This window comes from Octodon degus, unplaced genomic scaffold, assembly GCF_000260255.1.
Source record: "Octodon degus isolate 3935 unplaced genomic scaffold, OctDeg1.0 scaffold00026, whole genome shotgun sequence".
Classification (NCBI taxonomy): Eukaryota; Metazoa; Chordata; class Mammalia; order Rodentia; family Octodontidae; genus Octodon; species Octodon degus.
In genome coordinates, this window is record NW_004524602.1 from 8,137,762 (window position 1) to 8,160,818 (window position 23,057).

A 23,057-nucleotide genomic window follows, 5' to 3' on the forward strand; every position below is an offset into this window, starting at 1 on the left:
AGAGAGAGAGAGAGAGAGAGAGAGAGAGAGAGAGAGAGAGAGAACTGAGGCATGCTGAGGGGAGGCCTGGAGCATTCATTGTTCTGGGGTGGGAGGTAACATCCAATGAGCTGCACTAGGCTTTGGGAGGGTCCCCGATGCTCTCAGGAGCCAGTCTGCTCGTGGGCAACACTCGCTTCCTCTGCAAGTTGGACATGAGACAAAAACTCAGTTCCACTTGCAGAAGAGCCCGATACAGCTTTCGCAGTACTCAGAGCTCCTAGCGGGTGGACTCTGGCTGGGTGCCCTGCACAGCGCCAAGTAGATTCAGTGCAGCGTTATCATTTCCCAAGAGGAAGAAATTATTCTCCTTTTTTACAAGAAGGAAAACTAAGCCTTCATGTAGTCCAGACTTCAGGGTCTATGCTTATAAATCTTACATCCTAGCAGCTGACATCCCTGTCCCTGGAATGTCCAGTCAGAAGCTGTTGAGCTGCTTCCCAGTGAGCATGCAGGACTCAGCTGTCGACAGGAGTTTGTGCACAGGTGACGCCTATGTGTGAATGCAGTGGATGTGAGCACTCGCGTTCTCTGAGATGCACACACGTGTTTTACATGCTTGCAAAGGGACTGAGCCATCCCCACCGGGGAGTCTGCTGAGTCTTTCTCCCTGAGCCCTGTATGACCTCCATTAAGAGCTCCGAGGCCACATGAATTGGGCAGTAGGAAGGCTCTGCACTTGCCTCCCCTAGTCTACAAACGTTGTCCCCGTGCATGCAGGGTGTGAGGCATGGGGGACACGGGGGGGGGTGAAAAGGAAAAGCTCCCTGCTCCTCTGGAGGAGCCAGATGTGAATCAAGTGACCACTCAGACAGACATGCAATTGCACGAGGGAGACCCTAGAGGGCTGGGCTGAGTGAGACTTGGGGACACGTGAGTGAGGTGCGAAGACCAGCAGGTGTGCGTCAACCGGAACAAGCACTCAGGTAGAGAGCCCCCTGGGGGTGTGAGTGTGGCCTAGGCAGCCATGGTGGTGGCATGAGGCCTGAGAAGAGCTGGGATAGGTGAGCAGAGTGGGCGTGGTCTGGGGCCATGGCAGTGACAGTCCCTGGACGGAAGCACCAAGCCACGCATGGGTTGTAACAGGGGTACAGAAAAGTCACAACAGACTTCCATTCCTGAAAGGGACCTCTAGCTTCAGTGCAGGGAAGACATGAGGGGGCAGAGGGAGGCTGTCACACGGCCCAGGCAGTGATGGCCAAGGCCCACATCCTTCAGGAGTGGGTGCCAGGCTCCCCTCCCACGCCTCCTGTCCTCAGCTCCTCCCACGTGCAGTATGATGCAGGAAGGGTGTGCTGATTGCTGGCCCAACCAAGAGCAAACCAGGACCCTGAGGGGAGGAAGGTGTCCCTGTCTTGCTCCCTGAGCATCACCTCCTGTTTGGCTTTGCTCAGCCCTTTTGGGAGATGGTGAAGGAGTAGGGGAGAGGGAGGAAGGAGACAAGTTCTCTAATTTCTGGGCCATTTTCCCACTTTTTGTGGGAAAGTGCCCTGCAGTTATCGGCATGGGTTGTGAGGTTGCCTGGCAGAAACCCCAGCCAGGGCCCTTTGGGGAAGAGAAATGCATGATTCAGCCAGTGGGACGGAGCCAGCGAGGCTCCAATTGATGAGGAGGGCAGACTGGGGCTGGAGGCAAAGGGCAGGGAACGAAGGGCATGGATCTCACCAGCCAGCAGAGCTCCAGGGAGCCAGGCAGAGACAGCGAGGGGCTCCTCAGAGTGCCTTCCTGGAGGCCAAGCTGCGGGTCAGCAAGCCAAAAAATAATAAGATAGGACAAAGTGGGTGACCGATCCAGCAGGGGAGTTGCTCTTGGTCCAGGCCCAGCCTGGAAATTATAGGCCTCAGTTGTAACTTCCGGGACAGCTACTGGAATCAGGGGCCTGCTGGTGACTGTGGTCAACAGCCATGTGGGCCTACTTCGCCTTCCCGGGCCACGGTCATCTCTGCCTTAAGGAGGGGCTACCGCTCATGGCCCCGGATGGAGAGCTGTCCGTGGAGGCCTGGCCAGGGTCAGGAGAACTCTTCATCCATTCCCCACTCCACACTTAGCCACCCTCACCCAGGCTACAAGACAAGAGTGGCGAGTTCAATGTCTCCACCATTCCCGGGGTTGTGGAAACACAGGTTCGTGTGAATCCTGTCCTGGCCCAAAGGAAGCAGGAGGTGACCTTCTAATCTGAGCCTGCCTCTGCTGTGTGGCTTTGGAAAATTTTGTTTCCCACACTTTAAATGGAGACCATGACATCTGCCTGGGCTTGTGACGGCCCAAGTTCAACAAGGAACGGAAACTGGATGTAAGGACAGACTTCTCCGGTAGCATCCCCAGGAAGGACCTCACAAACCGCTCTGCCCTGCCCCAAAGGGCCACTGGCCCCTTTGTAGAGACAGGAGAGCACAGTCTCTGATACGATCCAGAGGACAATGAGTGGTCGAGGTGGAGCTCTGTCCCCAGCCGCTGACCCCAAGGCCACCGTCCCAAAGTGGTTGTCCTGTGTTGGGCTGTCCCCAGCCCCGAGGGAGCCATTGTCGGTCACAGTGAGGTGGAGAGGAGGTGGTCACAGCTGAAGTCTGCTCAAGGCCATATAGCTACTGAGCGAGGAGGCTGGGATTGAAGCCCAAGCGTCCTGGAGCCAAAACGCTCACAGGACGTATTCCGTTACCAGCAAGCTAGCCGTCCGCAAGCGGCATAGGCAGCGTCTCCTTAGCAACGCCTTCTGGGGCCTAGCGTGGCTCCTGGAGCCTTGAAGGACATTTTGCTGGGTGACTATAGGGTGGGTGAGCTTCATGCTGCTGCGTCTGTTTCCTCATCTAGAAAAGCAGGGTACCCTTTCCGTTAACCTTGCTGGTGACGGCTACTGAAGGGGTTAACACCACACACTGCACGAGATGACTGCAGCTCAAGGCCAGGCTCCCCCGACCACATAACCTTGGACAAACCCCCGAACACTTTATAACTCCATTTTGCCGTTATAAAATGTGGGTAATGACAGGGTCCACTTCACCGGGTTCTCATAAGGTCTGAATGACTTCACACACATAACTCAAGGATGTCAGTATGGTTATTGGCTTACAGGGCTACATGAAAGACGTGTTTAAATGCCAACACCGCAAGATTCTAGGCATACTCTGGGAGGCTGAAGCAGGAGTATTGCGAATTCAGGCCCAGACTGGGTAAGTTAGTAGCTGAGTGAGACCCTTTCAAAATTTTAAAAAATGCTGTATTAGAAAGGCTGGGAATGAAGCGTAGGGCCAAGGCTCTGGGTTCAACCCCCGGTAGCGTAGATAAATAAATAACTCATTCTAAGGAAGCTGTGGAGTGGGTGGTTGGGTTATGGTGATGATGCTACGGGCATCAGCTGCTTGAGATGGGAACAGCCAGTTGCCTGCCCAGCCATCCTCCCTCTTCCTTCTGATAGAAAAATCCCAGTTCTGTAGAGACACTGGCTTCTTCCATGGACAGCTCAATGTAGTATGACCTCCGGCCCAACCAGGAACAGGTTGCGGTTGGTCTAAGTCCATCTGGTCATTTTGTTCCCTTTGCTGCTACAGCAATGGAACCCAACTTGGCCCCAGGGGAAGGATGAGACCAGCTGTGTTAGAAGACTCTGATCCATGCTCCATTTTCTCCCCTGGATGTTGCCATGGCTACGGGATGATGGAATGTTGGCCACCACCTTGTCACAACCTGGGGACTGTGGCAGAAACAGAAACAGAGGAGCCAGGGTCCTGATGAGCTCTGTCTGAGGTTCCTTCCCTGCTGGACTTCTCATTTGGTGAAGGGTAATGCATTCACTCATTATTTAAGACCATTTGGGTCCGGTTCTCTGGTGCCTATGGAACAGAGTATCAGTGAATGCAGAACCTGGCACCCACATCCACTTCCTATTACGGTCGATTGTTCTCGATCAATTCTCCTCTCGATTTCTCATCACATTTGAGTTAGCTTTTAAAAAATAGCATCCCTCTCTCTTTCTAGATATGCAATGTGGTGAGAGAAAGGAGAACGCCAGGGTCTGGGACGGAGCATCTGTTTATGTTTGCTGAATCACAGCAAACAAGATGCAAGATGTGATAGGTCTGGTGTACGCCAGCTCCCCAGGATGAGGGTAATTACTGTGTATCACAAGCATACACTAAGACAAAAAAGTATTTGTTGAATAAGTAAATGAACCAATATCCTGGCCCTTCAGCTACAGATTTTGAATTGGAAATTCTAGAAGATTCTCTCTGAGCTTTATGAAATATTATTAAAGACCATCATGAGGAAATGATGTTGTCATATTTTGGATTACATTTCCAGTTTTGGCAGCCTTGAGTAATCTAGACAAATTCTTCCTCAAAAGAGAACTGGAAAAACTGGGCAAAGTATTTTCCAAAACTCAGCTCGAAAATATGGGAAAGTTATTAAGGTGGTTTTAAAAAAAAAGTACTGGCTTGAGCTCTTAAAGAAGAGGAAAGTGCCAAAGACTGAGCCTGGTTTCTGAGGGTGCTTTTTCTCTGGATGCTTTTGAAAATCCAGAAGGTGCAGGTGAGAGATTGGAAAGTTTTTCTCAATTATGTGTGAGGTAAGGAACAAAAGTTGTAATTCAAGATCTGCCAAATTGAAGATCGTAGTGGATTTCTAACTGGTGGTCAACTTGTTACACCCAGCTGAACTGAACCAGCGTGGTGCGGCATGTGGGAGGCCCACCTGAGAGTGGCTGCCAGCAGCGTAAGAGGCAAAGCTGGAGAAGCTGTTGAGACACTACAAGGGAAGCTGCTTGGAGAAGCTGTGGGAGCTGCTGGAAGCTGCTGGCGCTCGTGGGCTGCTCTGCTGGAGGACCTTGTCATGCTGGCTTTCCTGATGAACTTGGCTGTTCTTGGAGGAGGGGCTTGGGACCTTCATTGTTGCTGACAATGGCTGCAGTTCATTTTGAGGGAGCTCTGGCCCTCATCTTCAGCATCGCTTCTTGGCTCTGGCGGGGAAGACAGCGCACTGCTCAGCCTCACGGAGAAGCTTGTGGCTTTGGCTTTCCTGATAGGAACTCAGATTTCCTCATTATGAGTGAGAAGCTCAGGCCCTCACTGTTGCTGAGGATGGCCGTGGTGCTTTGGGGGAGCTCTGGTGCTTACTTCGAGTGTTGCTTCCCGGCTCCAGCTCAGATCCCTCAGCCTGCTGGCACAGATCCTTCACCCTGTTAGCATAGACATTCTAGCTTCCATCACTGATCTTTGGGCCTTTCAGAGCAGATCCATGAAGCGGGCCTGATTGGGACATTGTCATGGGCTCTAGGTCTCCAGCTGGACTTGTGGAAGGCACTGTTATGAGCTCTAGGTTTTCAACTGGACTCATGCAGGGTATTAGGATCCAGACCCTCAGCCGGCTTCCTTGTCTTTAGTGTGTGGACAGATTTCCTGCGCTCACTGTGTATGATTCTTTGGGTGACTCATTATAAACTGCGTCCTGTGTTGCATTGTTTCTCTTGAAAACCCCAAACCACGACAAAGATTATGAAATCTCCCTAACGCTTCCAGATCCTGGGGAGCTATTCTCTAAGAAGGAGCATGGGCCACAGTAAACCAGCTTTCATATGAACTCTAGAATGGGTTCTAGATGTCTAGGCATGCAAGTTAGTCTCAGCCCCTGCAAGATTATTAGTGATATATTAACGTGGCCTTAATGGCCTCTAGAATCTGGCAGAAGCAAATAATCCTCTCTGGAAGATGAATTTTAAGTTCTTAATTTCTTTTTTTTTAAAAAATAAAATTTTAATTTATTTGTTTATTTGGTACAGGGTTTCACTACGCAGCTCCAACTTGTAGTGATCCTCCTGTCTCAGCCTCCTCAGCGCTGGGATTACAGGCATGAGCCACCATGCCCGATTTCAGTGGTCAGTGCAGGCAGTCCCGGGATTCTGGGGCTGGCACAGCATGTGGTACCTGTGATGGAATCCGGGTCCTTGCGCTTGCCAGGCAGGTGCTTGTGCTTCGACCACCAAGCTATTTCCCCAGCCTCAGTTTATTTTCATGAGCAATTCCCCAGTACAAGTATAGGTGCACAAAGATAACTAGTTGTATGAGGGAACAGCCTATGTAAGCCTCAGAAGAAGCATCATAACACAGAATTAGAGTAGCACAGACCTCCCAGCTGATCAATTTAGACTTTAAAATAATGAAATTTGCTATGCTGGAGGAAATTTTTAAAAATAAGGATTACCTTTTCATAGTATTTAGTACAGGGTCTACAGGGTTTCACTACACAGATCAGACTTGTAGTGATCCTTCCTGTCTTTCAGCCTACCAAGCGCTGGGATTACAAGTGTGCACCACCACGCCCAGTCTCAATCACCATTTCAGTGCACCCTGGGGGCAAGGCCAGCATGGCAGGCCTGGGATCAAACCCCTGGCCCCTGCATCTGCCTAAGCAGGTGCTTTACTCCACTGAGCTATCTGGTCAGCCTAAGGATTACCATTTTAACAGACAACTATGAAGCAATAATTAGGAATTCATTCAAGTAAAAATTGACAGTCAAAACTTAGAACTTAATGATTTTGATTGAACGCAGAAAGTGGGAGGGGGGCATCCAAAATGAACCATGGTAAATTTGAAAAATGCAAAGAGGATAAGAGACTTAGAGGAGATCACTAGAATTCTGCCAAATGTTTAGTTAGACTCAGTGGAAGAGGAAAGCAAACCGTAATAAGACTTGACGAGCTATGAGAACAATTTCTATGGCTGACAAAAGCTTTAGATTTCAAGGTAAATGTAGCCAAGTTAACCTCATAACAGCAAATAAAGATCAATCTACAACATGAAAAAATAACTCAAAAACAAAATCAAAATCAAAAATTAAAATCTTAGGAAAAAAAAGTAGAGCCTGGTGTAGGGGAGGGAAAGGCATTTTCCCATCAAAGGCAGGACGTTGAAGCTGACAACTGATTTCCCTACAGAAGCAGCCAGTGATCAGAAGACGATGGGAGTGTAGGAAGCAGAGGGGAAAATAACGCTGCGCTAGAGCTCTGTGCCCAGAGAAAACAGCTTTTTGAAATAAAATTAAAACAGTGACATTTTCATATAAACAAAAAAAGAGAGAAATTTCACACTGTACAATCCAGTCCTAAAGGAATCATAAACAGCATTATTCATTCTGACAGAAAGAAAACGATACCATATGGAAAGTCAAAGGATCAGAAAACAACAATAAAAATTTTAAATATGTGGATAAATCGAAATATTGATCAGCTACAAACATTGTGCCTCATGATGTTGAAAACATAAAGAGAATAAACACAAACAACTGTATATAAAACAGGAGGTTAGCAGCCAGCATGCAGATGGTTGGTCGCCTGAGGAGAGAACAAAAGCATTCAGTGGTAGAGTTTTACAAATCAAAGATGTGTGCCGGAATCTGTAGAAAATCATTAAAGAACAGCAGATGGGTTTATAACTGCCAACTTAACCCAGGAGAAATAGGATCATTGCAAATAATTTCCCCCTCTAAAAAAAGTGGGGGCATACTTGCAAATCTGGCATGACAAAATATACATTATCTTTATACTAGATTTAAATCAAGTATAAAGACAATTAAGTGGAGTGTAAATACACTAAGAGCGCCAATTAAAAAGCAAAGCTCAACATTCAGAGTTTAAAAACAACTGAATGCTACTTCCATGGCTGTATCTAAAACCCAGAGGAACATAAAAGTTGGCAAGAAAGAATAGCAAATGACAGTCAGTGTGTACAAGAACCAAAAGAAAGCAGAGAAACTTGTGTTGATATCACATAAAGTAGATTTTAAGGCAAAAGGCATTATTAAAGGAATAAATAAAAGACTTGAGTCACTAAGAAGGAAGCTAGGGAGATATAGTTCAGCAGCACAAGTGCCCGCCTGGCAAGCACGAGGTCCTGAGTTCGATTCCCAGCACCAAACAAAAAGTCACTAAGAAGGTGTGATGACCCTGAATTTGTAGGCACCTAACACCTTCACCTCAAAAATCTGCAAAGTAAAAATACATAGAACTATAAGGACAGCTCCAATTCTACAGTCTGTAGAAGATAACTTTATAAAACAAATTTTATATAAGCAACATCACTGAGTTAGTTACGTGCCTGGCACCTTTCCACACACTTTGAGTGTGTTTGCTCACTCATCCTTCACAATGCTCACATGAGCTGGGTACTGTCACATGCTGGGTGAGAATCCTGAAATGCCGAGAGCATCAGCACTCCGGCCAAAGTCAAAAAAATAATAAGTCTGAGGGCTGAAATTTGAAACCAAGCATTCCTCCCAGAAATAAATCTTATTAGCTGTCCCTTTCTTCAGTCAAGTTGACAACTAAAATTAGCCATCATAAATGTAAAGGACAGAGTCCAGGAAAGCCCAAATGTAGAGAAAGAAGGAAGGAAGGAAGGAAGGAAGGAAGGAAGGAAGGAAGATAGGAAGGAAGGGAAGAAGGGAAGAAGGAGGGAGGGAGGAAGGAAGGAAAGGAAAAAAGAGAAACCACTCCTTCTATATTTAGTCTTCTATTGAATTATAATAGGAGACAGTAATACAAACTCTTTTGGTAAATGAAAAAAACAAAAAACAACAACAGTAAACTCAGGGAAAATTGGGGCTTAGCCGTACTATGCTCTATTAGAGTAACTCTCCTAGACTGAAGTTTTACAGCACAATTATGTCCAGTAATGAATTGTCATGGGGTTGAAACGAGATCACACCTAGTCATAAACTGGAAGCTGATGTTCAAACATTAGCTTCTATTGTTTAATACTCGGTCTGCTATTTTTATTTTTAGGTAATTTTCAGATGATCTTATGTTCTTTCTCATCTGCTTTTGTTGTAATCCCTTTTGGATTTCAGCTACAAATAGGCAGAATATAAAGAATCAACAAATTGTTGTATCGCAGTTGTTAGAGTCAGGCATAAAGTGTTTATAGAGTCTAAGTTAAGCCTGAGGTCACACACTGATGGTCTCTTGGCCTTTTCTCAGCCCACGTGGTGTGGCTCGGGCTGCTGGATGTCGGTGCAGACTGGGGTAGAATGACCATAGAGCTAGCGTGGGACCCTGTGCAGTCACCGGCCTTCTCGTGCCCACTTGACACTGCCCCTCTGCCCTAAGGGGCCGCAGGAAAGTTCTAGGAGGGAACCCTAGCTGGGAAAGCACTTTGAATTCTATGTGGAACTAAGCAATCCTTAGGCATTGTTCAGGATCTCAATGAAAGCTAACGTTTATTGAGCGCTTGCCACGGGGTTCCGAGTCCTTTTTAAGCTACATTTCATTCCTGTTCACAGCAATCACAGGGACAAGGCTGTTAAGGGCTCTGCAGCCAGATTGCCTGAGGTCACCCCAGGCCCCACCGTGGGCCAATAGGGAGTCCTCCAGGAAGTAATACTTCCTTCTGTGCCTCAGTTTTTCTTACCTGTAAAATGGCAATAATAATAATAGCATCGACTTCCCCAACTCAGTGATCACCGAGTTCATCTGACAGGCGAAGAGCTTAGTTAGCACTGTGTTTGGCGCTGACTTAGACATACAGACCCTTATGGACTTCAGTATTCCATAAGAGCCTGCTGTTTTGTTTTCATTTCATAGGCAGTGGTAAAATGATCATCCACAGCAAGTCCTCCAGCCGTGGAGGGTGAGGCTGGGGCTCCAACTGAAGACCCCAGTGCCTGCTTTTCAGCCCTGCATTTCCAACTCCTACAGCCTCAGGCCCAACCTCAGGGGCCTCAACCATTTGCAACACCCCAAGACCAAACTACCTCAAGTCTCCTAATCATCCTCCTCACAAAGTTTGAGCTCTGGTCTCAACCCCCCAGAGGGAAGGTTCTTGGGGGGACTCAGGTCCAATACTTGCACCCATTTTTTTTTTTCTCACTAACACTCAGCAGAGGAAAAGTGCTCTCAAAAGCATCTGGTCCAAACTCGAGCTGAAGCATCCCTCTCCCCGTACCTCCCTGCGCCTCCCCGCTTGGCCTCTGCCCCCAGCTGCACATTCCCGGGAGCTGTTTACTTCAGTCCAGGCTCAGGGCTGAGCAGCAGCAGCTGGGGCAGGCTGGGCTGACCTCCCTGGGAGAGCTGCGAGTGTCCTCTGCGGAAACAGTGTGGCCAACAGAGTTGTCCCCAAACAGGCGCCTTCTGGGTGGCTGCCCCAGCCTAGCAGGCGTTTGATAAAAGGGTCGGTGCCAGTGCCTGCATCCTGTGGCAGAAGGAAAGGCAGAGGGAGATGCAGTCTTTTCTATCCTGGCTGCTGGTTTAGTGAGGTGAGCCCACCGGTCCCGCTAGAGATGCAGACTGGGCAGCGGGTCTCATCCCTGGTTGTGCTGTCGTGCACATTTGTTTTTATGGTTTCCCTTGGGCTGTGCTCTTGTCACTTTTCTTCTGCTTCCAAGATCAGTTAGGCAACTCATGATGTTCAGAAATCCCTGCGCCGCCTTCCAGCCGAGGACATCCGCCAGAAGGTTGGGAGCAGCCCGCAGTCGTTAGCCCAGGAACTCTCCTGTTCAGTCCTCAGAGTTTGTAGCTCTTGGAGAAAACTCTAGAGGCAGATAATAGCTCCCGGCTTGAGGGTGGAGGCTGGAAGATTCCCGCAAACCCTTGAAGGTTTTCCATTTTCTGTCCCATGAAGGCCACAATCCTCACCGTGATGTTAAAAGTCCCCCTCCTGTGGCCCAGGATGACTTTGCCACTTATGGCTCCCTCCCTCCTGTAAAATCCCAGGGCATCCCTCTTCAGTATTCGATCCTCCCAAAAAAATATAGAGAAAAGGAAGAAAACGGGAAGCTTTTGGCTGTAAGCCTGCATGTAGCCCAAGAGCATCCTTCCAGGGCTCTGCTCCTGGTGTTTTGGGCCTGGCCAAGTGACTCGTCACCCTTGGGCATTATCTGAAGTGGTAGAAAGGCCAAAGCGACTCTGAGAAATAATGGGAGGTGGCATTGTCCAGAGGCACAGGGCAGCCCGACACGTGCAGCTTCTTTAGGAGGAAGGGCGTCTCTCTTGTCTAATGTGGACGTGGGTTGTGCTGGACTGGAAGAGTGTCACTGACTGTTGGTGCATGTGTGTGCATGCATCCACGTATGTGCATGCTTCCACGTGTGTATATGCCTCCACGTGTGTGCACACCTCCATGTGCGTGCACAACTCTATGTGTCTCTCTCTGCAGATGAATGTGTGTTTTCCTCAGACCTAAAAGTAACTCTTGAGAGGTTCACTTAGGAGGCAGGAGCTGCAGGCAAACACCATTTCCCAGTGAGCACAAGAGGGAGCTGGGCCTGGCAGGGATGGACCCCAAAGCTGGGGCTCATTCTGTTCCCACACATCTGCCCCCTCGGCCACTCCCTGGTCCCTAGCACAGTCTGAACTGTCACTTTTTTAGACTTCAGGGCACCTGCAGTTTCCCGCTGTGGATGCCCACTTCCCTCCAGAAAAGTTCCTAGCTGTGTGGCCCACTCCAATGTCACCCCCTTCTCTGACACAGTCCTTGTCACAATCCAGCTCACCACAGAAGACCACAGAGCACGGGGTGAAGTCCTGTGCTTAGAGCTCAGAATCTGTGATCAGAATCTGGGTCTGATTGATTTCACTTAGCATTGCGGTCTCTGGGTGCAATTCCAAGCACAAATCCTAGGTCTCCCATTGATGAGTTCTAAGCCCTTGCCTGCCTGAGCCTCCAGTGCTTCTTCTGGAAAAGGCAGAAAGTCATTATATGCCAGACTGCAGAGGGGATGATGGGAAAGGATAGAACCAATGGGTCCCACGTAACGTGGCCTCAGTCAAAGGCAGCCGCTGTTTTGATGACTACAGTGTGTGTGGCCGCACTCTGAGGTCAAGGTCACATTTATTGAGCCCATGTAAGTGCTCATGTGTAGGCCGTGATGTTTTCATCTTTAGGAAAAAAAAAAAGATGAGTATGTGCTTGTGATACATACATAATAACTCTGTTAATAACTGGTACCTACCGGTCACATCTTTTTTCTTTTTAGTTGTATGTGCTTGGTACAAGGTCTTACTACACAGCTCGGACTCAAAGTGGTCCTCCTATTTTCAGCCTCCCCAGCGCTGGGATTATAAGTGTGTACTACCATGCCTGGTCTCAGTGGCCAGCTCAGCACACCCAGGGGTGGGTCCGGTGCAACAAGTGGTACCAGGAATTGAACCCCGGTCCTTGCGCTTGCCTAAGCGGGTGCTTGATCTGCTGAGCTATCTCTGCAGCTCCATACTGGTCTCACATCATGATCCTTTCCCTTCCTCTTCTCCTCCCCTCACTCCTGTCAACCCCAATCCCCAGAGCCCCTTCCCATCTCTCTGTGCCAGATCATCTATCTTCTGTTCTGCTTTTCAGATTCTTTAGATTCTGGGTTTCGCCTATAAGAGAAAGCCACACAACATTTAACCTTCTGGATCGGGTTCATTTCACTTAGCATTATGGTCTCTTGGTGCACCCGTTTGCCTACATGTGCCTCGAATTTGTCCCTTTTTATGGCTGAACAGCGCACCATGGGTGATGTCTCTTTTGCAGTGTGGCTTTCTGTTCTGACCCAATGATGAGGCTTTAGCCCACTAAGGCCCTCAGTGGCCCCTCAGCAAGGACGTCACCTGACACCTGTAGGCGTGTGAGATGCTTGCGCGCTCGCTCACCCTTTGGTGCGCTTCTTCTCCCGAGGGCTGTTTTCCTCGCCTTCCTGCGTGCCTGTCTGTGGGGAGGCCACCCACCTTCCTTCCTTTTGCTATCTTTACTGCGAATGCTGAACATATTTGTGGCTTGAGAAAGAAGGTCACCAAGTAACTTCCTGGGTTCGGTGTAGGCCGTGCGCAGGCCTCGGTGGCATTCGAAAAGTCAGTCCCTGGTCCTGAGCGACAGGAATAAGACTGGGCTCAGCACAGGGTCGGGAAGAACAGTTACCAGCCCAGCCCCACCAGATGGGCTCTGAGGTTGAAAGTGGCTGGGGTGACACACGCTAGCTCCTGGGAGCAACGCATTTCCTCAGGGTTCATCTGTTCATTTTGTTGGCAGGGATGACATTTGATGTGACAGACCAAAATCAAGGGAGGTCCTCTAAGCCCGTCTGTGCATGACCGGCCTAGCTACTTTCCGTCATACACAGCATGCGTATCATTCAAACTGTAGATAACACATGCAATCTGGTAGCTTTCGTGTCTGTTTTTTTTGCTTTGGAATTTATTATATCATTTCTTGGCATCAGATGTAGCTTCTCAGTAACTTTATGTTTTAAAAGCAGAAAAAGAGCTTGTGTTTCCTGAGCAGAGACTAAGAGATGGTACAGGAAGCGGGATAGAGCAGCCTGGGAATCAGGTGGGGACTCCAGGTAGGGCCCTCATGCTGATATGGACAGCGGCTGCATTTGGAGGGTCCTGGTAATGCAGAAGAGAAGGCAGAGAGATCCGAGGAGTAGGAAAGAGAGAAGGGGAAAGAGAGTAGGGGAGAGTGAGGTGGTGGGAGGTGCAAGGCAGAGCTGGGGGACCTACCCATACCACTTCTCTCATTGAAATCCAGCAAGCTTGCCTGGGACGCGTGGCCCACACTCAGACCCCGGGCCCTCGTCCGAGTTCTGCCACACAGGTGCCAGGGCACCTGCAGTGCATCTGTTGCTGCTTTGAGCTTAGACCCTTGGAGTGGACTTGGAAATTACAGGTTTGTCCAGAGCACTTCGCCCCCCTCCTTTCGCAGTTCCTTTGGGGAGCTCCCCTCCATACTGTGTGGCCTCAGTGGAGTTCTCTGCCCTCCTCCTCCCAAGTCCTCAGGGCTGGGTGTGTCCCAGGCTGGGTCAATTATAATACCATGTCCTCCAGACACTGTGATTTGTTCCCGAGAGACTTGCACCAAAGCTCTGGGCTTCTCTGCTGGATCTAAGAGGGAAGCCGCTGCTCTCCTTTTAGAATCTGTAAAGTATAAGCTTGTGGCTGCAGCCCGCCATTGCTCCCGATGGGCAGAGAAATCCTGCCCGCTGGAGGAAAGGAGAAGAGAATGAAGCAAAACTAAGAAGACAAAGAGAAAGCAGTAACCTTCATTCTAGCCCCTGGATCCAGCTGTACCTGCAGCCAGAACACCTGGGCACTTCCCAGTTATCTGATTCCGCATCTTTTTTTCTGTTTCAGCCAGGTTGGTGCTGAGTTTTGTCACTTGCAACTGAAAGACTCCTTACCTATGTAATCTCTTCATCTATAAATAACCAACATAATTCCTTGCAGGGAGATTGGAATTACCTATGTAATCTCTTCATCTATAAATAACCAACATAATTCCTTGCAGGGAGATTGGGATTAAATGAGGTCACAGGTATGAAAGAGATTTCAAATGCAGTCTTGGGTGGGACCTGGCTGCTCACAGGGACCTGAGTTTCCCAAACCACTGAGCACCAGCCACTCCAAACACTCCCACTCACAGATTGCTAGTGGGAACATAAAGTGATACAGCTGGGGAAACTTCAGGCACTCCTCAAGCCATCAAACATAAAATTATTATGTGACTCAGCCATGCCACTCCTAGGTAGCCATGTGTCACTTAGAGATGGGGACAGTGCTACTTACACAAACCTACATGGCACTGGGCAGATGGAACCACCTCCCTATACATGGTTGGTGACCATGCCAAACATTACTGTACGTACCCAAGGGAATTGGAAGCAGATGTTCACACAAAAACTCTTACGCAAATGTTCATAGCAGAGTTCTTCATCAGCCCAAAGTAGAACTCTCCAAATAAACATCACCTGAGGCACGGGTCCACAGAATGAGGCATAGCCACACATGGAATGTTACTTGGTCATAAAGAAGAACAAAATGCTGATGCCAAAACATTTTGTTGAGCAGGCAGACACAAAAGGCCTTGTAAGGGATGATTCCATTGACTTGATCTGTCCCAAACTGGCAGATCCATGGAAAAGGGAAGCCGATTGGTGGTTGCCAGGGGCTGGGATGAAGGAATGGGATTGGCTGCTCATGCGCCTGGGGGTTTCCTTGTGGGGTGTGTGTGTGATGGAAACGCTGTGAGATTAGTGGTGCTGGTGAGCAGAGGGGAAACCACGGAACTGTATGGAGAATGTTATGACATTATGTCTCAATTAAAATGTAAAATAAATACACTGTGTGCGTGGAAGGGATTATTAGTACCCCATCACCTCCAACCCCAGCTTCCACAGAGCCCTCCACCCAACACTCTACACCCCTCCTGGATTTGTCCCCCACACCCTGAGGCCTGGTGTGGTTTCAATAATGTTTAATGATGATTCAGTGAGACTGACTTAAGTAAATGAATAAGAAATTATGATGAAGTAAATGAAGCAAGCTCTGTCTCACCTGCTGGGCTCTGTCCCTAGCTCCTCCAGCGCAGGCTTCTTGCAGAGCATGGCACACCGAGGATCCCAAGTATGTGTTGCAAGGTTAAGTATGGGACACCTCTTCCCCCACCCCCACCCCACCCGGAAGCACACTCATACCACTCAGGACCCCCAGGTCCCAGGTGACAGCTGACAAAGTAGAGGACTGCTACCAGCAAGACCCTGGCCACGAAGCCCACCCACCCCTGGGAGCAGCCTAGGGTGTCTGCCTGGGGCCTTTGCAGCCTTCTGAGCTGCCCTGGGTCATTTCCAATGTTCTTGGGGTCTCTGAGGCAGGGAAGTGGGTGGCAGCCCATCGGGTGGCTGTTGTCTGTCATCACCATCCAGGTCCCAAGCACCCTGGCTCAAGGTGGCTCAAACTGATCCAGTAATTGGAAAGTACCAGGGGGAGGGGGAGGCAGCAGGGCTGGAGTGAGCCAGGGCTCCGTGAGGTCCTTAGGGCCTTAGCTTCTCCACTTCTCAAAACCAGCGTCTGCCTGAATCCAAGGCCAGATGCCATTGTCCACCCCATCCTGAGTCAACAGCCAAGCCTGGGAGAGAAGGAGAAGGTAAGAAGGAAGAGACAGCGTGCATCCCTGCTTTCCAGGGACTCTTTTAAAGCAGAAGGAAAATTGTTTTCTTTGTCATATTGGTCTTCTGAAGCATTGGTCCAGGGATGACAACACATTGATTTCACCCTAAAACCTAAACCACATCCACACGCTCCTCCCCCCACACCCAATGGAATCCACTTCACCTGGTATGTGGCTAAGTGGGAGAAGTGAGTACAAAGTAAAAACTAGGATTTGACCAAGAAACACAGCAAGGGTTGGGGAGGCAAACACAATCTCTTCCCAAAATTCAACCCCGGGGCCCTGTCTGCACGTGGTCTCCTCTGGGGCCCCTTCTAGTCTCTCCAACGGAAAACTGCAACTCCGGAGTGTCCTACCTACCTGCGCTCATCCATCCCTCATCCCCTCCACTGCTCCTGGGGCCTGGGAGCTGAGTGCTCGTTTGTGAAACAGATTTCAAGGCCGGGCAAGTTGACGGCCCACATCTACTGACGTCCAGGTTGTCTCTGACACAGGGTTTAGAAGAAGAAGGGGTCCCTCAGGGTTCCAGTTCAAGGGGTCTTTTCTTCCCAGATGCTTCCCAGTGCCCTGGTTGTGGGGTTAGGCAGGCGGTGGAGGAATCTAGGGTCACAAGCAACACTGTGACCTTGATTGTTCGAGCCCGCCCCCCCCCCCCCCCCACCCCCGCCCCCCCCAACCCCCCCCCGGAGGGTTTTTTTCCCCGGTCCCGGGGCCCCCCTCCCCCCGCCCCCGGCCCCAAGGGCAGGGAGATGGGGATGTCTCTGATGGCTATGGAAGAACAGGGAGATGCTTTACTCAGGGAAATGGAACACAGGGTATCCGGGATCTGAAGGTACTCTAGTCACTGAAGGTGCCCTCTCCCTCTCCTGGCTTTGGGAAGTTGAGGGGATGGAACCACAAGGCACTTTGCTTGATCAGATTTGGTGACGGGAATGTAGACGCAGGTGCCACGTGGGTGAGGGGTCCCAGGAGCGGCCGGGGCTCGCCTAACCCGAGGTGGTGTGGGCGGAGGAGGGCCCAGGTGGTGGCAGAGGGGCCGAGCCTGGGCGGGAGTCTGGCGGCCGCGGTGCCCGCGCCCCTCCCCGCGCTCAGCCCTCCCACTTCCTCCGCGCTGCGCTGGGAGCCCAGCGCCAGGCGCAGAGAAGCTCCGCTCTCGCCGGATCGGACCGACCCTGCCGCGCGGCCATGGACCTGCCCCGGGGCCTCGTGGTGGCCTGGGCGCTCATCCTGTGGCCAGGTACGTGTCCCCTTGACTCCCCTGACCCCGAGTCCCTCCCAACCCGCGACGCGACGCATGGTCTCGGGTGGGACTTGGCTGCTCGCGGGTACCTGGGTTCCCCAGAACCGGCCGAGTGCCGGCGACTCAGAACCCGAAGCCGGTGTGTCTGGGGAGAGAGGAAGAGCGCCGCCGAGGGCTGGGACACCAGTTGGGGTTCCTGGGGACCGCGCCGGGTGCTCAGGCGTCCAGGAGTACCGAGGGCGCGCAACCCCGGCCGGCCAGGAAGAGACTGGGCTGCGCCCAGCCTGTGCGGAGAGGACGGAGTGCCCCAAAGTTGGACAGCCCAGCACGCCGCCCCTAAACTGGGGAGACCTGAGACGGAGCGCTGTCGCTCAGACTCCCTCTAACTGGGGACCCGCTGGCGCTCCGGGGCATCGGGCTTCTGGGCGGTGTCGAGCCCTTTTGGGGTCCATACAGTCCAGGATGGCGGGAAAAGTAACCTGAAGGTCAGGGCAGCGCCCGACCGCTGCTCGAAATTAGGCAAATTCAACAACCCGGGGAAGTAGCAGTTAGGAAATTAGGTGGTCGCCTAATTGCCTAATACGCTCCAGGTGCGTGCCAGGGTACACGGGGTCTAGGGGACCGCGGGCCGCGCGGGGGGAGGCCGAGATAGGGATCAGCAGCTGGTGTCAGGTGCGGTAGCAGCAGCAGAGGCGCTTTTGGGGGCGCAGGTGGAGACCCCCCCAGTACGCCCTCACCCTCCGCAGTCGGCCACCACAGGAAGCAAGTGCGCAGGGTGAACCGTGGTGGACAGGAGCGCAGCTAAAAGCAAGTTGAGTGAATTTGGAGGCCTGGCCAGCTAGGAACCAGCTGCAGGGGACCAAGCACATTCTGGTGCTTTTAACAAAAGAGAGGATTTCAGGGCTGTCCTCAGATCACTAGAAATCCAGCCACAGGGAGAGAGTTGTGCTTCCATGACACTCCAGGACCTGAGCTTGAGTGGCAGCCTCAGAGGCTGGGGACTCAAACCTGGCTCAGCCACCCTGCACAGTGGCTTACAGGACTCCCCCACAGCTTCCCCAGGGAACAATAGCTGTGGCTTGTGAGGTCTGCAGCCCTCAGCGCGCTTGAGGCAGGGTAAGAGACGCCGGCAGGCATGGCGCATAGTAGGGCTCAAGGGTGTTGGTGAAGGAAAAGAGGGAAGGATGGTGGCAATAAAGGACCTCTGAAGGCAGCATTTGTGACTCAGAGCTCCCTTTCTATGGAGAAAACCACTGCTGCATTCTGTCTGGTCAGTCTGAGTTCTTAAAATGTGGGATTCATTAAACACATCAGTCAATGTGGAAGCAACATCTGCTCACGAGGAGCTGGGGGTGGGACCAGGCACGCGTGCAGCCAGAGGCCAAGGCAAGACCAGGGGCAGCGAAACAGAAGCTGAAGGGGTGGTGCAGTGAAGCTGGGGTGACAGCTGGATGCGATGGGGGGGGGGTGTCCTGGAGGAGGAGCCTGAGTGAACAGAAAAGCCTAGTGGGGTGGGACTTACAGGAGGGTGTTTGTGCTGTCTGGCGCTATCTCCTGGGGCCAGTTGTTTGGTTTTGTATTGTTTGCTTGTTTGTTGTTTTGCTAAACCCAGGACCTTCACTCTGAGCTATCTTACCAGCCTTATTTTTTTTATTTTGAGACAGGATCTGGCTGGGCTCAAATTTGCAATCCTCCTGGCTCAACCTCCCAAAGAGGCTGAGATAGGGATCAGTAGCGTGTGTACCACCATGCCCAGCCCTCCTGGGACTGAGTAAAGAACAAAAAGATGACAGTGTTAAAACCACAAAGGTGACTCTGGTCAGTCTAGACTCCCCAGGCTCCGGAGCTGGGCGCAGTGTGTCATGGCAAGCTTCCACATGGGTGATGATGCAGGTGGCCCAGCCAGGGACCCTCGAGAGGCCAGGGACCCTCAGGAGGCCAGGTCAGGAGCAAATCCTCACAAAGACCATTTGGAGTTCAGGGTCTCTACCTTTCTGAAGTTCCTGTTACAGAATGGACAAGGGGAAGGGGTAGACGTAACCATCCCAAAAGCCCCCAACAAGAAGCAAAGAAATCCAAAGGCATTTATAGCTGGCCTTTAGGAAGAAGACCCTGGGGTCTCGCTGCCTGGCATTGGCCTGGGGTCTGCCTGTTAGGGCTCTATGCCCCTAACAAGTTACTGTATGCCTTTGTGCCTCAGTTTCCTCTCCTGTATAGTAGGAAAAGTCATAGTATGTATAGCTGTCACAGAGATGAATGAACAAGCGTACGCCCAGCACTTGGAGAGCGTCAGGCAGATAGGCAGCACTCCGGGCTGGCTCTCTTCTTCTGTAAAGGTTCACGCCCTGCTCTTCAGCTGGGGAGGCTGAGGAGGAGGTGCCCTGTGTCCACTGTGCAGGGAGTGTCTGATCCAAACTCCTCCCCCACCAGGAGCTGAGGAGCCTGTGGCCCCTTCCACCCCACAGGCAGGCTGCAGGTCCTAGAAACAGGGTGCAGTCTCACCTCTACTTAGCACCTCTCATCTCTCCCCTCCCTTGGATCTCAAATCTCCCTGACCTAGTCATCATTTCAGCTGAGGCGCTCAGTCCCACTTGCCCTCTGGACCACCTCCTCCTCCCTCCATCCTTACTCCTGTGCCCGAGGCAGTGCCTTACTGCTTAGGATAAAACCACGTTCTGAGCTACCCAGGCTTGGCTCTTGCTATGGAGAGAAGAGTTCATCGGAGAGAGTTAAGAACTTTTTTACCCTCCATAATGCCCACACTGGGGCACCATCTCACCACGGGATTCACGAGCTTCCTTTTGGAGTGATAGCTAATCACTGTTGCAGTGGAAAGAAGGGGCTGTTACAGAATCCCCCCAGACAGTGACAGCCCCCAGCTGTCACTTGGCAAGGGCCAGTTACAAACAAGCCTTAAAAATGCTCTCATGCATCTCAAAAGTGGAACCTTTATCCCTCATTCACTGCCCCTTCCTCAGCCTTCCGCGCCCCACCCCCCAGATCCTGTAAACCAGGCTTAATGGGGCCATGGAGAGTTTTTCTCCTGTGGCTTTAAAAACTGAGCTCCAGATGTACGTGGTCTCAGCTGGAGGGACTCTTCCTGGATGCCACTCGATTGTTCAGCTGCTGCCGACCACACAGCAGGTCATCAACGGGGATTTGGGCCCACGAGCACTGTCTGGGTTCCAACACCCTCTGTTTGGGCGGCTGAGAATTCAAGTTCTAGGAAAAATGGGTAGAAGAGTAACTTTTTAGGCCAGGCTGTGGCTCACAGCCCAGAGTATCAAGTGCTCAGGACACCTCCTGGCTCCCCGGGAAGCTGTCCATTCACAGGGACATTTACTGTTCTCACCATGTGTTAGGGAGGACACCCTTGCAATGTGATGCCCTTGCAAAAGAGCTATCTGTGGGGAAGTGAGATGAGCTACAAAGAGCCCCTGCCCCACCTGCCAGCCTAGATGTCCCCCTCGGATTTGCTAGACCACTGATGGCTCCTCCACAAGAGATGCTGATGTGGCGTGGTGAGAGGGTCCTCACATGGTGCCTGGTGGTGTGAGAGCCTCTCTGTCCCTTGCCGTTGCTCAGGGCCCCCAAGCCCTTGGGGACCATAGCTGCCACCCAGCACATCCTCGCAGGCAAGGCAGGGCAGCCTCTGCTCCCTGCCCCTCTGGCTTCCGTTCCCCTAATCAAAACCTGCCCAAGTCTCAAGCATGTTCCCTTAATTCCTGCTGAACAGTGCTAATGAGTGTTGACAGCTGACATGCCCTGCCCTCAGGATTTGCATTTTAACAGGGCTGCATCCTCCTCTGCACCAAGAATAAAGGGCTGCTGCTGGGATGCCTGGCACCTGGGCTGCTGCTGGCAGAGAAAACCGGTGATGCCTCAGCCCCCTCTCCATCTGGTCACCCGAGCCCTCCCTGCCATCACTGCCAGGCAGCCTCCTCCTGTGAGGTGGGAGAGTCCAGCCTGTGGCTCGGTGTTACTGCTCTAAAACAGGCAGAGGTTTTTCCACGTGGCATGTGGGGCAAGTTAGGCGAGTTGCTACAGCAACGTGCTCCGGGATGCCAAACAGGATGACACAGAGAAGGGGCTCCTGCCTCTTCTCCAGCTAATGGCTTTCCCTCACAGCATCACTCAGCTGATGCAGATTTCCAGGGCTGGTTTCTCCTCAATACATCAAAGGTCTGGGCATCTGGAAGGCATGGAAAAATCATGAAATGGGGCTAGTAGCTATCTGCAAAGAGCACGCCCCCAGGTCCCTTAGTCAGGAGAGGCTGAAGCCCGGTTGACATGTCCATTAGATGGATGGGGAGACTGAGGCGTTTTGGGTGTTGTTTTTTTTTTGTTTTTTCTTGAATTAGGAATTGAACTCAGGCTCTTGCACTTGCCAGGCAAGTGCTTATTCTACTGAGCTATCTCCCCAGCCCATGAGGCTTTTAAAGGTGTAGTGGGAGAAAGAGTTTTTGCAAGGACTGGTCTGGCAGCAAGGAAGTGGTAGACAGCATGGCTGGGCAAACCCCCTAATGTTCACCCACAGGATGCTGGAGTATGTGTTTGGGGGAGACTGCTAAGAACGAAGCGGACTCAGGGCACTAAGAAGAAACTCAAATGCCAGCTAGGGCATTTGGCTGTAGCAGAAGGGAGCCACTGGAGGCTTTTGAGGGAGGGGAGGGACACATTCTAAACTGTGTTTGGAGAAGCTTCCCAAGAGGGAAAAGAAAGTGGGGGAGGGTGTGACACAGGATAATGGTGAGCAGGTGTGATGACAGGACAGCTACAGCAGCCACCTAGGCAGCGGGGTGCCGGGGCCCACAATGGACGTAAGGGATGAAAGAAGAGAAAACCTGTGGGGGTAGAAAGTCTAACAGCACTGGTAACCGGAGAATGAGGGGGCTGGGGCCCCAGGAGGGCATGAGAGTGGGAGGCAGCTCCAGGAGGGTGGGCTGAGTCAGTGCGTGGCATGCTGATTTGGCAGTGCAGGAGGAGCTGGTAGAAGTGGCCCCGGGCAGCCTGCATGCTGGCCAGGAGTGTGGAAGCCAGTGTCTTTCTGGGAACTGTCACAGGGACAGGATGGATGTGAGTGCCTACCTCTCGACATCCCATCCCAGGCCGGCAGTGATTCATACCTCCAAGTTAAAGAGACTCAGACTTGGGTTTTTAATGCCTCTTGGAGCAGAAGAAAGCATGGAGAGGCCCAGGCCAGACCACAAGCCAAACATGAGTTGTGGAATGTGCTTACTGCTGCCGCGGTGAAGCCGGCCTGGAGCCAGAACGCAGCCAAACTGTCACCACAAGGGCCTCTGGTTCTGAGGCTGACTTCTGTGTGGACCCGCCCACGCCTACACCTCGGGCAGCTCCCATGGCACCCTAGTCCCAGAGGAGACTCAGGCCAGCTGAGGGCCCCTGGACCTTTGCACTTGACCTTCCTTCTCCCATCAGTCCCTTCCCTCTGGTGGCCCTCAGTGTCCCCTCAGTGTCCCCTCCCACTGAGGCCTTGGGGGTTACTGCCCTTGCAGGTTCTCACAGGGGCATCTTCCCTTAGGGCCCTCCCTACCTCAGCCTCTCCAAGGCACCTCACATCACGCAGCACTGTGGCCTACTTTATGCTTGTCCTTTGTATCTGGTCTCCCACAACACGATCCTCAGGAGAGCAAGGGTTTCTGTGTTGCACTTAACTTCTGTAGCCTAGGGCTGGAGAGATGGCTCAGTGGTCTAAAGCACCTACTTAGAACAAGCTTAGCAAAGCATCAGGGACCGCGGTTCAACCCCCCAGCCCCACATGCCAGCCAGCCCCCCCTCCTGGTGGGCTGAGCTGGCCACACACACACACCACACACTCTCTCTCTCTGTCTCTCTGTCTCTCTCTCTC

General features: G+C 51.6%; 1 protein-coding gene across 1 annotated transcript in view; it reads left to right on the forward strand.

The window, feature by feature from the left end:
• The first annotated feature begins 17,110 nt into the window (after positions 1-17,110).
• Itga11 (integrin subunit alpha 11) overlaps positions 17,111-23,057 on the forward strand; it is a 104,113-nt gene continuing 98,166 nt past the window's right edge. The window contains exon 1 of the mRNA XM_023712636.1: positions 17,111-17,185. Coding sequence (XP_023568404.1) covers positions 17,134-17,185 — 52 coding nt within the window. The 5' untranslated portion in view covers positions 17,111-17,133. The remainder of the gene's footprint in view (positions 17,186-23,057) is intronic.